General features: G+C 39.5%; 2 protein-coding genes across 3 annotated transcripts in view; one reads left to right on the top strand and one right to left on the bottom strand.

Moving 5' to 3' along the window:
• The first annotated feature begins 2,157 nt into the window (after nt 1-2,157).
• Nucleotides 2,158-10,032, top strand: LOC146310726 (putative E3 ubiquitin-protein ligase UBR7). The gene is made up of 10 exons (XM_084743297.1): nt 2,158-2,372; nt 3,545-3,850; nt 3,943-4,038; nt 4,168-4,221; nt 4,339-4,444; nt 4,557-4,699; nt 6,929-7,123; nt 7,269-7,425; nt 7,540-7,601; nt 9,172-10,032. Exons 1-10 carry the CDS (start codon nt 2,265-2,267, stop codon nt 9,253-9,255), a joined length of 1,311 nt encoding a protein of 436 aa, XP_084599423.1. The 5' UTR covers nt 2,158-2,264; the 3' UTR covers nt 9,256-10,032.
• btbd7 (BTB (POZ) domain containing 7) overlaps nt 4,638-15,037 on the bottom strand; it is a 36,370-nt gene continuing 25,970 nt past the window's right edge. Inside the window, exons 11-12 of one of the 2 annotated variants that reach the window (XR_014772338.1) lie at nt 13,518-15,034; nt 4,638-4,757 (exon numbers count right to left, since the gene is read on the bottom strand). Coding sequence is in view for 1 of the 2 variants with exons in the window: in XM_084743296.1 (XP_084599422.1) it covers nt 14,258-15,034 (777 nt within the window). In the remaining variant the exon portion in view is untranslated. Of the gene's footprint in view, nt 4,758-13,022; nt 15,035-15,037 lie in introns of those variants that run through there. The other variant, XM_084743296.1, reaches the window with a different exon arrangement.

The following is a 15,037-nucleotide window of genomic DNA, read 5'->3' as shown; positions in this document are numbered from 1 at the left end:
TGGGTCCAAACATTTTTCATTTACCAACGTTTTGATGCCACATATCTACTGACATCTGATGAATATGTGGCATCACAACATTAGTCACTGAATAAGGTTTGGACTGAATTTCCAAGTCCCCCCTGTGACAAAATTTCCCACTGTTGAGAACATGTAACCTCTTACTTCATACAAATCTATTTAATTTTCATTGATGTAAAACTGAGAAGAGCATCAAGTCCTAACACTGATTAGGCCAGATCGAGCAAATATTTTGCATTTTTTACTGAAAAATTAAGCTATGAATCCATTAAGAAAATACTCAGCTATTTATTACTTTTTTTTGTCAGTTTGTTGATTAATTGATTAAGTGACTAACACTTTTTGCTCTAAGTTGAACAGAGACCCTGAAGAGTTCTGGCATCTAATTGATTTTTACATAAGCTTGTAAAAGGAGTGTTGTTTTTGGACCACTCAATGAGCAGTTTCTCAGTGATAATCCTTACTTTAACAATAGTATTTATTTCCATCATAATGGCGATAGATGCCGATTATATGAGCACACAAAATAATAGGACAATTATTTATGTTTTTCACTCGGAAGCCAGAATTGGGCTGTTGATGTTATTTCGTCAATTTTTCCGACAGTCCCTGAAGGCATCCGGGATGCGGTCAGAGAAGTTCAGTGTGTTCTTTGCGCGCGCCGACTCACTGTCTGTCAATTCACGTTTCACACAAGAAGATTTAATAAAGTTTAGGACAAAATGTACATCTGTGAACCGGTTTGTGGATTTGTATGCAAACACACTGCACATTGCATAATTAACTGATTTTCTATTTATAGACCCTTATGCAGATTGCATAATGAGAGCACCCTCGTGCAATAGTCTACTGTCTTCAATGCAGCAGTGAGCAGGGAGCAGCACACGGTTTAGGCGGGCGGCCTCAGAGAAACATGTCACAGTGGCGCCATCCATCGGAAGACCATTGCAACATACAGAAGGTATTTCTCAGATTTACATTTACCAATACAAAAAGTAGGCTATTCTTTCATTAATAGTTTTTTTTAATAGTTTTTTAATAGTATTCTTACATTAATAATTAATGTTTACATTGGCTGAATAGAAATATCTACAAATGTAGATTTATATATGATTATGAGTTATTCGAGCATTCTATTATTTTTAATTACAACTACTGCCTGTGAATTACTGTTCTGTATATTATACTGTATTCTTTTAACACTATCAATTCCGTCTTCATGAATGAGAGAAGTCTGTCCACATTCAAATAATCATAAATAAATAAATAGGATTCAAAGGACTCCAAATACTTCGAACATTATCATGACGTTTTGAAAGACAAAAGAAAACAAGAAAAATATTTTAAAAATACACAAGCAGCACAGACGCGACCCGACCTCCATCTACCACCAGGGCAGGTATGTAATATTCTTCTTTCAACAATACAATTCACTTTAATCGACAAAAAGCTTCGCTAATGGTTCGTACCTTTACTAATGCGCTCTACATGACAAACAAACCATTAATAACAACAAATATTGGGTTACCAGTAGTGCTGCAACCATAAGACAGTTAATCGACCAAAGAGAATTAACTATCTTAATAACTGATTACCTTTTTCAGAAATTTACTGGGAAATTGTCATGATCATCTTACACAATTCTGATATTTTATAGACTACGATTAATAAACTAATCGTGAAAATAATCGTCAGATAAATGGATAATGTAAATAATCATCAGCTGCAGCAGCTGCTTGGTTATAGCATAATCATAGTAACCACTGATATTCGTCCTTTCTATTTGGTAACAAATCTTAGTAATAAATGTTGGTAATTCTTTAATAAATGTTCTATAAGTTGTTGCTAAGTCCTTTTCTGGAAGTGATCATATGTCAGAGTTTTTCCACAAACTATGAATCCAAAAGTTTTACCAATTAATGGATCTAATCCAGAAATCATTAAATCATTGAGTAACCATTTATCAATAACCATTTGTACTAACTTATGAACCTTTTATAAAGGGTGCCTCATCTAAAAGTGATACCCGAAATATCGAAATAACAAGTAAATCCACGGACACCACAGATCAAATAAATTAAATTAAAAGCGGCAGGTACCCTATATTGATCATAATGTTTCGTCACTTCCTCCACGTGGTCTGGGCCCAAAATCCCGCCCGGAACAGTCACTTGTCAACACTGTTCAGATCACCGGCGCCTGTCTGCGTCTTTGTGTCCCCTTTCCTCTGTTTTATCAGCAGCATGGCAGCACACAAAGACGAAGCAGACGATGTTCTGGACCAGGAGGAGCTGGAACAAGCTCTGTGTGTGCTGGCTGGAAGCGACCCAGAAAACTGCTCCTATTCCCGGGTAAGAAAGGCTGCATGCACCGCATTCCTGCAGCCATCGCCTCGTACTGCAGTTTAAGATGCAGTGCTGTTTGGTCACTGACTCTTTTTTTTAAGGTATTATAATTTCTCATAAGGGTGTTTTAGCGCCCGTAGTGCCCCTAAGGAGTTAAACTGTAGTCGTGTTGTTTGGTTACTAGTGCAGTATTTCTAATTTAGTGTTGTAGTTGAACACTTAATAATAAAAGAACTACTGTAGTCCTTTATTGCATGTGACATGTCATCAGTAATGTACTGTATTATATTTTAGGGCCCAGCCGATACTGGATTTTGGGGGCTGATACTGATACTGATAATAGGAAGTATAAAAATTAATGTATATAAACATATTTTGGCAGTGATGCCTCAAAAGTGGTAAAGATACGTAAACATTATTGTCCAAATGATATCAGGGCACTAAAACAGTGAACTTCCACCAGCATTTTTGAATAATTACACATAACTAAAAGTAATAATTAATTAATTAATTAATTAATTAATTAACCCTCCTATCATCCTCAAATATCACTAACATATTTTACCCTTGGGGTCAATCTGACCCCAGGGATATTTGCCTCCAGAAAATGATTTACAGAAAATTGTTGACCAAGTTTTTGTGTCAGGCACTTTGTTTATTTGTTGAATACATAAATAACCCCTTGATAATGAAACCTTGACCTGTCCTCTAGCGCCACCATCAGGCACTAGAGGATTAGAGGAAATGAATTAAAATTAATTTATCTTAGTTTTCATCAAAATCTTCTCAAATTTACTGACAACATTAATGACCACAAGAGTACGAACCCTATTGATTTTGGTGAGACCTTTCCTGCAGCGCCACCATCAGGTCAAATTTTCAGTTTTAGAGTTAGTGCATCTTGAAAATCTTTCATCCAAATCTTTTCTAATTTGTGGTGCACATTCATGACTCTCACAGAATGAACCATATTTATTGATGTTGGTGACCCCCCCCATCCTCTCATAAACATATTTATTTACTTATTTTTATCTCCTTTTTTCATGACATATTTGTGGTTAGTCACTATAAAATCTCACTCACCCCTCCTCTTTTGTTATCCTCAAGACTCTCAAGAAAAGTCATCAATAATACATATACGGTATTATAATTTATACCACCTATGTTTATTGTTGCAGGGTTATGTGAAGAGACAGGCTGTATTTGCCTGCAACACCTGCACACCCAGTGGTGCAGAGCCTGCTGGTTTTTGTCTCGCCTGTGCCAATAAATGCCACGATGATCATGATGTCTTCGAACTGTACACCAAAAGGTATTTTATGCAAGATTATTTGTATGCTGTGCTGACAGTTGAACTGAGTCAAATTCAGTCCCACTGTTTGCTATATCATCCATTTGCTCATCTTCCTTTTTTTTTATGTAGAAATTTTCGTTGTGATTGTGGAAACAGCAAGTTTGGGGAATTCAAATGCCAACTAATTCCTGTGAGTCTTCTTGTTTTAATACTATTTTATCTCCCAACGTGTCTATCATTTATGTCCTATGTGTTGAAGTTTTGCTTCCTTTGTATTCACAGGCCAAAGATTTGGAAAATGCTAAAAATCACTACAATCACAACTTCAACGGCTGCTACTGCACGTGTGACCGTCCGTACCCAGACACAGATGATCAGGTAGTCCTTTTATGTTTAACTCTGATCTCTCATGTAATTCAGAATATTTGGATGAAATCTGCTGTTTATGTTTGTCATCTGTCTCAAGGATCAGATCTGTCAACACCTTTTTTTTTTATCACCTATCAGGCCAACGATGAGATGATTCAGTGTGTCGTCTGTGAGGATTGGTTTCATAGCAGGGTGAGATAAGTCATGTTGTTGAAATGAAAGGATGTCTGAGCACTTCTTTAATTCAAATTTTTATTACTACTATAAGTCTTCTTCTCACTATGTAGTGATTTTGTTTGCATTTGACAGCACCTGGGCTGCACTGTAGTGGAACCTGAGGAGCTGCAGGAGATGGTATGTGAGGCCTGTATGAACAAGGCTCCTTTCTTGTGGACGTATGCTGCACACTTTGCAGGTAACTAATGTTCCTCAGCTGCACAGACAGAAAAGACGAACCCATATGTCTAATTTCACATGCATTTAACAGTAAAATCCAGAGAGCAATTGTTTTTGTCTTTGTCCTTTAGCACCACCTGTGATCAGTGTGAGTCACCCTGAGGAGGAGGTAGAAGTTGATGTCGAGGAAGTAGCAAAACAGGAGGAAAACTCTGAGCCCAGTCAGAGCCGGGATGAGGAACCGTCCACCAGTGCCGAGCACACAAAGCAGGAAGTGAGAGAACAGTGCTCATGCCTTTGTTTCTGTGTTTGCATCGAGGGTTTTTCCTCATCTGTGGAGCCAAAACAGATAGTGGAGAGTTTACTTACTTCTTTATTCCAAGTGAGACATAAGGCTGCAAAAATCTTTTGCAAGGATGGCAGTTTCTGTAGCTTAGCTTTTTTTTTTTTTCACAGGGTAAGGTTGCTAGCCTTGCGCCCGACCATCCACCATTTCTGGCTTCTGGTGGTTTTTGGAATTGATGTGTTAGTCCTCTCCCCTGGCCTGTTGTACCCCAGATAATGGGTTACAGTCTCACACCAGATGAGACCAGACAGGTTTTGGGTTTTACAAGCTGCTGTGTAATCAGGTTAGGTTTTAGCAAACTGTACCAGGAGCACGAGGCAGAGTGTGGGATTGAGTGAACAAGAAAACCTGCCGATTGTGTGAATTAGAAAGACTTCTCTGTTTTACAACTTGCGAACGTTCCTACTATTGGACAATGTAAGGTAGCAGTGAATGTCAGTTTAAAAATGTTGTGATAATATAATATTATATCCATAAAATTGGGTTTAATTACGTTGAACGACTGTCATTGGCTGACATATGCAACTTATTAATTCATCCATTCATTCATTGTCCCTAACCACTTATCCTTGACGGTTCGCTTGAATATTATTTTTTAAACGGGTATTGTAAGGTTATTTCTCATATCCAGCCTAGGAACCAGATAAATTTGCCAAACTCACATTTCCATTTGCTCTGGCAGATACTAATAATAATTCACATTTGCAAATTAGTGATGCCAATTTATCTCATTATCTCTTTCCACCACAAAGTTATTTCAACATAGGTTGACAGTTTTCTTTACAAGAGGCTGCAATAAATATTGCAGTTATTTGTCTTATATATCTCAACAATTCAACATGAAAATATATAAACATAAATCAAAACAAATTAAAATAAACCTAGGTTATACTGTATAAAATTCACTTTACGGAGACATTCAGTTCAATATACATAAGAAAATAGACCTATTGATCAAAAGATAAAATATCCTGTTTGCGACTTGCTTAGTTTGAGCGACAGGTGCCTGTTGCGATGTGGATGTGGTGGCTGCTGACAAGACAGAAAACTGGAATTACAATAACTCGTGTATGACATAAATACAGCATCATGATACTCCACCAGCCCTGCACAAAAGCACCTGTGGAGGAAGCATAAATTTATTTTTTATTGATTAATCTGTCAATCATTTTCTTAATTAATTGATTTGTTGTTTGATCCATAAAATATCAGAAATGTTCATCAGTATTTATCAGAACTCAAGGTGATGTCGTCAAATGTCTTATTTTATCCACAACCCAAAGAAAATATTCACATTTGAGATACTAAATTTAAGAGAATTTAGATATTAAAAAAAAAAAAAAAATCAAAGTTGTTGGTGATTAATAGCTGACAAATAATCGATTCATTTTTACAGCTCTAAATTCATGGTTTTGGTTTAGAAAAAAAAGATACAAGTGGATTGAATTTTAGAAAAACAACCCTCTTTTTCCAGTACCCATATTGTATGTACACAAATCAACTGAAAAAGTTGTATGTATTCATTGTCTTGGGGAAGTTTTGCATTTTTAGGTAAAAAGCAGATAATATAAGTTACCTTGCATTGTAAAACTGCCCATTTGACAGATTTTGTTGTGTGTTTTGTGTATCTGTCCACGCTGACAGACGTTTTCTGCTCATGTTGAGAGCTTCTGACCGTTTACCCATTATATTTACCCTCCTTATGACGTAGCACCCCTCCACACTGTGTAATAACGGGATCCTTTTTTTTTTTTAGGAAAAAGGCCCTCATGTCCAGTGTTTGAGTGTTCACTGTGCACATTCCCTTTCATGGCAACTGGTGTTACTTGTTGCCACAAGATGGGGCTGGAGGGTAATGAGCAGATTATGGAGCCGGCTCCAGCTCCTGCTAACGTGCTTTCCCCTCCTCTGGGTAATTAGAGGAGAAATGACCCATGAGGCACTGCTGCTTCTCCTGCTCTGTAGACGGCTTTGGCCAGGCTTCACAGGACAGCTTACTGTAAACTGGTGATTTTCATCACCCAATCATCTCATTGTGTCATTCGCCCTGAGACTCACCCGGATGAGTCTGCAGCGAGGCTGAGATGTTTTCACAAAGCCCAGGTGTTGATCATCTGCTCCTCCTGCCGGTTCTCATCACATTATATGTGTCTTTAGGAAGCTGCAAATAGCAGTTCCCCTTGCAAACGGACCCACGAGGACATGACAGGCAGCCCCGAGAGGACCTCATCTACAACTGTGGCGTGCAGGCTGAAGGAACTACAGGTCCAAGGGCGGGAGAGGCTGAGACAGGGAGCAGTGTTCTGGCCATACAGTTGGCGCTCCAGGCTCTGCACCTGCACAGGCTGCAAGGTAGTCACAAAATACAAGCTCTCAGATTATAATGTGGGCTTTGGTACAAGAAAGCCATATTGCAAGTGTTGGCTTTACATGGGATCCATCTTCATGTAACCATGTAATGAAGTACTTTAATGAATGTTTCTTGTTGCATACACAGAAAACCTATGTGGCTGCAGAGGTGCAGTTCCTCATGGATCAGTCTGACACCATTCTGGCCTATGAGAACAAAGGCTTGGACGAGCCGTTCGGGCAGCACCCGCTGATGGCGCTGACAAGCTCGATGGACCGTGTTCAGCAGCTGGAGGTCATTTATGGTGAGCAGGGGGAGGATGTGGGGTCAGTTTTCGTCAAGGGCAGTAATCATGTAAAGTGAAATTTATGGGGGAAGCAATTGATTGAGACTAATTAATCATCTGCTCTTCCCTCAGGTTTCAACGAGCTGACAACTTCAATCAATGAATTTTTAGACCAGTGTGCCGCTGAAGGAAAGGTGAGAAATGGATGTCTGAGTGCAAATATATAGTCTGGGACACGACCACTTGGCCTTTGGTGTTGTCAGATTTTGGAGAGCCACAGAAGTAATTAATTTAATTTTAGTGTTAAAGATTATTTTATTTCGTGTGCTATGTAAACCATTTTTAGATACTATCTCAAAATATTGAGTTAGTATCTCAAAATAATTAGTATCTTCAAATTTGAGTTGGTTAATTGATAATAAGGATTATTTTGACAAAGTTTTTCTTTGTTTTGAGATATTTTGAGATCAGTCTGCAGTGTAAACCACAGAATTGTAGAGTAACATCAGGCTTGATGATTAAAGAAAGTTTACATCATGTCGACACTTCTGTCCGCAATCGCACACTCTTTTTCTCACATTTGTTTACATGAGCACCTACTCCCTTTCTCTGTCTCTGCTGCGAGTCAGCATCACATTTAAATAGCCCAGTGGTTTTCCAGCAGCTCATACCAGGCTTGAAATCTGTGCAGCATTTCACTTGATGTTGTTGTGTCTAAAAACTGTATTGATAGAAAAAAGGCAGAGTAGAAAACGGTGGAATCAAGGCCACTGTGGCCACAGGGTGTGTCTTTTTTTTTTTTTTTTTTTGAGGGACTTAAGGCCAAACCCAGGGGTCAATTAAGTACTAATGGAATAAATACCTCATAGGTCTTGTTGTGTTTAATTTTAACTATCCAGACCAGGAGAGGAATTTCACAGCGGCCATGAAGGCCATGGCCGCTGTGAAATTCCTTCAATAGTATTTAATTAGTAACCCATGGGCAATGTTAAATGTCACATGACAAAAATGTGAAACTTTGCTGTCAAAAATAAGGTACCACTTTAAAATAGGATTGCCCTTATAATAATTTATAAATGGTTTAAAGCTAGTGTGTAAAACTTTACAAATCATTAGTAAACAATTATTAACAAGTTATAACATCACACGTCAAAGTGGGCTTACTGCTTGCTACTATTCTTTCTAATGAGTTACTAATATTTATAACTTGCAAAATCGAGCCTTATTGTAAAGTGTGACGCAATCAACATTTATTAATGACTTATGTCACATCAATACCTGTGATAATAATGTGGAAAGCTGCTTATGGCATGCTGAAAATGGAAAGGTAAACAATATTGGCAAAGTCTTAAGTATTTGAATCTCGTAATTTGTTATGTCAAATTAAACTTTTTGTCTATTAAGATATGCTGATGGTGGTTGAATGGTAGTTACTTATTGACAAACATCTGATGAAGCTGACAGGTATAAATGCTGCTGATGGAAAAGACAAAGTAAGCCAAGTGAGAGCTGAGCCTTAGCAATACAGCAAAATGCAGGCGCACTATTTGGTAAGCAATAGGTCACTGTTGCCCTTTTCATCTAATCTGTTGTAACAGTTTATTAATGATTCACAAAGAGTTTACAACCTAATTCTTAACATTTGTAAAGGGCAGTCTTGTAGTAAAGTGATATCATGTTTGGTGGATACTGGGTTGAGTCTTGAGGTTTTTTTTCCTTCCTCATAATCTCAAACCTGAACCATTCCTTCCCTGTCTCTGTCAGACCGTCACAGTTGAAGCCGTCCAGGAGTTCTTCGAGGAGCTGCGGGCCAGAAAAAGACGCAGGATAAACGCAAGATACCAGTGAAAAGGAGGCTACGCTGCTATCATATGGTGCTCTGAATGTATGTTTAACTTGGAAGTTCACCCCTTTTTCTTTGTTAAAAATAAAAGGGTTTTTTGCTGCAACCAATGTGATCCTGAAGCTTGAACAATTAGTGCAAAGAATACTGAGTTATAGTTACTGTTGCGAAGGATGGAGGATTGTAGGTTTTTGGGTTTACAGTTTCATTCATATTGATTTATAATGATGCCTTAACTTTGAAGCTCCTCATGAAAGTTTTCTTGTAACATTCATGGACAAATTTTGTTTCAGCACTGTATATGCTTTAAAGGAGAAATATGTAAAATTAACGTTCAAAAATGAGTACTGCAATCCAAACAGGCAGTTGAGCCATAGACAGTATATTAAGTAGGTTCAAACCCTGTTTAATATATGGCAAACAAAGACAGATGTTCCACACCAAAATGGAAATTTCAAAGGAGAACATGCTGACTGTAGCATTTATGTCAGAAGCCAGTATTTCAACTTATTTTCCTTCATCTGACATACGGTCATTTTGTACAGTAAAATTACATATTTCTCCTTTGAAAAGTTGTCTTGATGTTATGACAGTACTTTACATGAGCACGATGCTGCCATGTGCATTCCTGTGAACATCACTTTAAGCTAAATGCGAGTGTGTTTAAATTGTTGAAGAGGTTTTCTGGTGGCGACCAGTTAAGACTAATGTGTTTGTAAAAGTGTTTTATGTGGGTTCATGTTCCAAATAAAAGTATTACCACATAATTCCAGTGCACAAAACGACCTGAGATCAAATGATTTCCATAATATCAAACCAGTTTATTTTGAGGATGCCCAAGTTGACCACTGTTACGCACCTTTTGAGGTGACAGTAGAAAAATAGATTCAGTGAAACTAAATGCAACTTAATATCAATCTACAAACATGTTTTCTATGATACCATACAAGTACAATGTACCTGTTAATAATTCAACACAAACAATCACACATTTCAGATGGTTCCATTTCAAAAAAGGTGCTAAATAACACTATGTACACAAAACAAGCTACATGAGATTTTCAGAGAACTATTTGATGCAGGCTGGTTAAGCTGGTAGAAAAGAGCTTGCATAGACATCAAAGTCACTTCTCCAATAAAAGCCCAGCCACAGGCGGGGGAAGGCACTGACTTCTCTACAGCAAAGAGCAAAACAAGGGCTTTTATTCAATGGAACATTGTCCTGGAAAATAAAACAACTACCCAACATGAACATGGGGAGGAATCTGGAGTTTTGCATTTTTTCCCCATGAAGCAACCTCGATGGAAAAATGATTTTTCTGCTTGGCAAATTCATCACTGCTAAGCTGAGAGCTAATGTCTTCAGATCCTCAACATATTCCTGTTACTTTAAAAGTAAAGGAAAACAGGGAGAGAAAAAAATATCTCTACAAACATGGTAATCCACACCACCTACAACATTGAACGAACTGCCCTAATGCATAACATTTAAGAACAGAATAGATTCTGAGACAATCTTTGTTTTATACCACACATTCTTAGTGAGATTTCATGACAGAGACAAGTACACAGTGTTGTCCACTACAGTAAAAACACAAACCTTCAACGACCACTAAAATGTGATAGAAACCATTAAAAAATTCATCAGAACATGTGGAGCTCAATTCATTATATACAATTTCCATTGGAGATATGAGCCAGCAATCGCCAACTTCTCTTCAATATAAGATTTCCTTTTGTTCGAAACTCATTTGTTCCTTTTCCCTTCAGCTAACAGGTGGCTCCTCCAGTGCAATGATAACTCGTATGTGTGAGGTTGTATTCCAGCTGTTGGCTGGAACAGGTTTTTATGTGTGTACTTGCAGGGTTCTGGAGCTACAGCTGCTGCGACTCTTTAACAGTATCAACACTGGCTGTGCAGGTCCACCGTTCCCATGAGGTGGCGAGATGAAGGCCTGTGCCCAGCTGCATAAACCAATTTAGGCTAAGGTTTCTCTTAAATTATCATCTAAGGATGTCTTAGAAAAAAATTAGTTGCATAAATTGCCATAAGGATTTCATTGGGAGGTTGTACAGGGAAAAAAAAACTTTGATCTTAAAGTGTTTGCTCTTAGCTACTGAGGTATTCCCTTATGAATTGCAAGAGGGCTTGCCATTTTCCCCAGAATGTTTAGGGATCCATAATTGTCTCTTAAAAGTGAAATAATCTGTGGAGCATAAAACAATGGCTGAATTCATGGTTGAAGAGGAGGAGGACATACAAAGACAGGAAAGATCCACTGAACACTGAGTGATGAGCAACTTTTAAAACAGAGGTCTCAAACATCTGCCCCCTGACATGATTTCCAAAACATAATATAATCCAGCCCACAAAATTATTTTGTTTTAATCATTTTTCTAGTTGTTTCATATTAATTAAATCCACCCCTCCATATACAATTGAATGAACACTGAATTAACAATTCTGTGCTTGACGAAAACACAGACAAACCGACAATGCTCAGCTAGCCATTTGCATCAGGGGTAAGAGTTGTTGAGTTTGTGCTGACTAAAAATGTATACAAACTACTTTTTATTAAGTGTGATGAAAATATGTTCTTAATGGAAATAAAAAGTTCACTTTCAGAAATATTAAGCTTTCTTACAATACTTGAACCTTGAAGTGGCCTCCCTTTGAGAAGACAATAGTAGCAGTGGCCCCAAGCCAATTTGAGTTTGAGACCCCTGTGGTACAGAGTACACATTTAATGCTTGCTAGCCAAAGAATATTACTGTCTCATACACTAACGTTTGTTGTTCATTTTGGAATTGACTAATACAGGCTGCATATGTGTGTTAGCTAAGATAGAAAACAACTGACAATAATTCTTGTAATAAAGTAATAATAGTAATAAAGTCTTGTAACATTAAAGATTGACATGAATGAAATGTAACCACGATAACTGAAGTGGGGTGAAAAGAAAATATTTTTGGATGCATTGCGATACTTTCTTGAAAGATTGTACATCAATGCAGAAAAGCCAATGATTGGAAATTTAATTACTAACATTCTGATTGCCTGTAACACTTGTAAGACTGAGCTGTATGCTCCTTACAGCGGAACCAATTGAATGGTGACACATAACAGACCTAAACATGTGCGTTGTGTTTATGTTATAAACTAGGCTACTTCTTGAGCTTTGGTGAAGATGGCTATGATTAAGCAACTGCAGTTAGATACATTCCCACCACCACCTCCTGGGCTTAAAAGCAAGTATATGGATGCATTTGGCTACTATGAAGTTGAAGGGACAAGAGCCACAGTGTGTGCAAGTTGTGTCAAATATACTGTTGTAAAAGTAGCAAGCAGTCACACAGGGAGAAAAAATAAATCATGTGCAAAAAATTTTGATGCATCAAGATGCATAGATAATCATTTTACAATTGCATCGTATCCCTCTGACCCAGAATCAAATCGAATCGTGAGGTACAAAGAGATTCCCAGCCCTAATAACTGTGAAAGCCTTTGTCTAAACACTTAGGAGCATTGTGTGAAGACTCTTAGGTTGCCTCCTTGCCTAAGTGAACCCCTTAGTTCAGGGACAAATAAAAATATTTGATGGTGAATCTTAAGTTTGAAACTTAGGGTGGTTTATGCAACTGGGCACTGATGTTTATACATGGTTTTAGCATTTGAGTTCAGTGAAATCCATCTCTACCAGCCAGGAAAAAAACTGCAGTGAATGTGTCCATAGTGAACAGAACAGTCAAATAAGCAATTAACAGGGGTTGCAATAAAATGACATCATATTTAATTGAATAAAGGTAGCTAAAACTGAATATTCCAAGCACTGATTAAGGCTTCAGCTTTGATTACTTGATGTTATTGGATTAAACAGAACAAGAGGGAGCTCGAGCACACAGCCACTCTCAGACTCTCTGATATGTACAAACAGACCTGACTAAAAGATGGGAGTGTACAGTACTGAGATTGTCTAAACACCTGTGTGTATCAAAGTTATCCTCGCACACAGACACATGCACACATACCTGTTCCAGCTGAAAAACCAACAAACCCTCAGCACTCGATCACGATACGTCAGTTGCCATGGCACCCCTATATTTTCCACTGTATCTCAGTAATGAACCTGCCCGCGATCCTCCTACCCGCCCCTCTGAAAACGACAGGCTCCTGCCTCTAAGCTACACACTCGGAGGCTGTGATAGTTAAAGCCTGACACAATTATCAGACTGGGTTACAGGAGAATGACGAGCTCTGATGACCTACTTCCTGTCAGATCCAATTGCTGCTTTGTGTGACCGAGCCATGGCACATTACTCATCAGCACTGCAGAACCAGGAGGGGGAACACAAGTCAGGTGGGTTGCTATAGGCATGCTACAAGGAAGAAATGGAAATACAAGTCATGGGCAGAAAAGAATACAGCCAGATGAATTTACATTTGATTTTTATCACAATACTGTCTGTCCCAGACTGGGTGCCATTGTTCGCTTGTGTAAATTGAGATTCCTATCCTGCTGTCTCCCTTATTCTATGCTGAAAATAACTGAGAGACAACAGAATCTATGAATATAGTCTTTGTTAAACCATCAGTTCATAACTGAGCTACATCTAGTGTTGTGACCTCCTCATGCAGGATTCACACAGCACAGAGCTAACCTCTTTCTCTACAATCAAACTCAATCCACCCCAGCAGAGCCTGAGTCATCCTCCAAACCAGCAGGACTGGGCAGGCTGCAGAGATCAATTACAAGCATCAACAATTAACCTACAGCTCTTACTCCTTCCATACTCTGACTGTGTGATGGATAGCACAGTGTGATAGAGGTAGGACAAAAGGACAGATCCTATAAATAGCAACCATCGACCACCTCTTTCCCCTGCTCCTCTCAGACACACACACACATATACGCAGGCACAAATTTAGTGCTTTGCTGTCCGCCGTGATGGACAGCCACTCGTCACGCTTTCCCTTTTCTTAACTCAACCCCTGGTTCATAACTGGGGTTAAAGTGCAGATTTCTTATAAGGGTAGTCCGGCTTGCTGGGTGACCTGCGGTCTCTGGTGATGTCCTCGCTGACACTGTTCCTGTGAGGCTGCTGGAGCGGCCCCAGGCCTGATGATTCTCCAGATACAACCATCTCCTCCGGGGCGTCTCTAGCTCCTGTGTGCCTCTCCTCATAGCTGTCCATGTTCCCACTGGGCGACCGTAAATGGCCTAAGCCATGAGTCAGGTCTGTCTCATTTGATCGCCCCCTGGGGATGTGTCCCATCCGAGGTTGGGCCCCAGAGGGGCTGGCGAGGACTCCATCATGCCTCTGAGAGGTCATGCTGAGGACATCCAGACGTAGTGGGTCTGGGGCAGTCCGTCCCTGCGGGTGGCCCTGGGCCTGAGAGTCAGAAATGTAGGGGGGTGGATAAGCGCTGGAGGGGGTGCAGCTGTGGCTGTAGAGGTCTGGTCCTGCAAAGGAGGGCAGGGGGTGAGCGGAGGTCGGGGTTGCAGGTCGGCAGGAGAAGTCGTACAGGTCGGGGAACTCTGCTTGAGCCTCCAGCTTGGGTTCAGGAGCATGTCTCTTGCAGGAGTGGCCGTGTCCAGGACCGTGGCCGTGGCTGAGGCGAACAGAGGGGCAGGGCCCATGGGGCAGATGGTGGCCTGAGGGGCCCATTGGGCTGTGAGGGCCTTCCCTGTCCATCTCGGCCATGTGCTGCTCCCTCAGGGACATGACCGAGACACCTAGTGCAATGTCAGGCATGAACTCCCTCATAACAGGCTCCATGCTCATCTG

Source organism: Lutjanus erythropterus, chromosome 18 (assembly GCF_056507025.1).
Source record: "Lutjanus erythropterus isolate fLutEry1 chromosome 18, fLutEry1.hap2, whole genome shotgun sequence".
NCBI classification, from domain to species: domain Eukaryota; kingdom Metazoa; phylum Chordata; class Actinopteri; order Lutjaniformes; family Lutjanidae; genus Lutjanus; species Lutjanus erythropterus.
This window is presented reverse-complemented; position numbering and strand designations above follow the sequence as displayed.

What these genes read in the sequence shown, in the direction of transcription:
- LOC146310726 (XM_084743297.1), top strand. Translation starts at nt 2,265, where the DNA reads ATGGCAGCACACAAAGACGAAGCAGACGATGTTCTGGACCAGGAGGAG. An exon ending in ACCCAGACACAGATGATCAG is followed by an intron (nt 4,039 to 4,167) that starts GTAGTCCTTTTA and finishes ATCACCTATCAG; the next exon opens with GCCAACGATGAGATGATTCA. An exon ending in CCGAGCACACAAAGCAGGAA is followed by an intron (nt 4,700 to 6,928) that starts GTGAGAGAACAG and finishes ATGTGTCTTTAG; the next exon opens with GAAGCTGCAAATAGCAGTTC.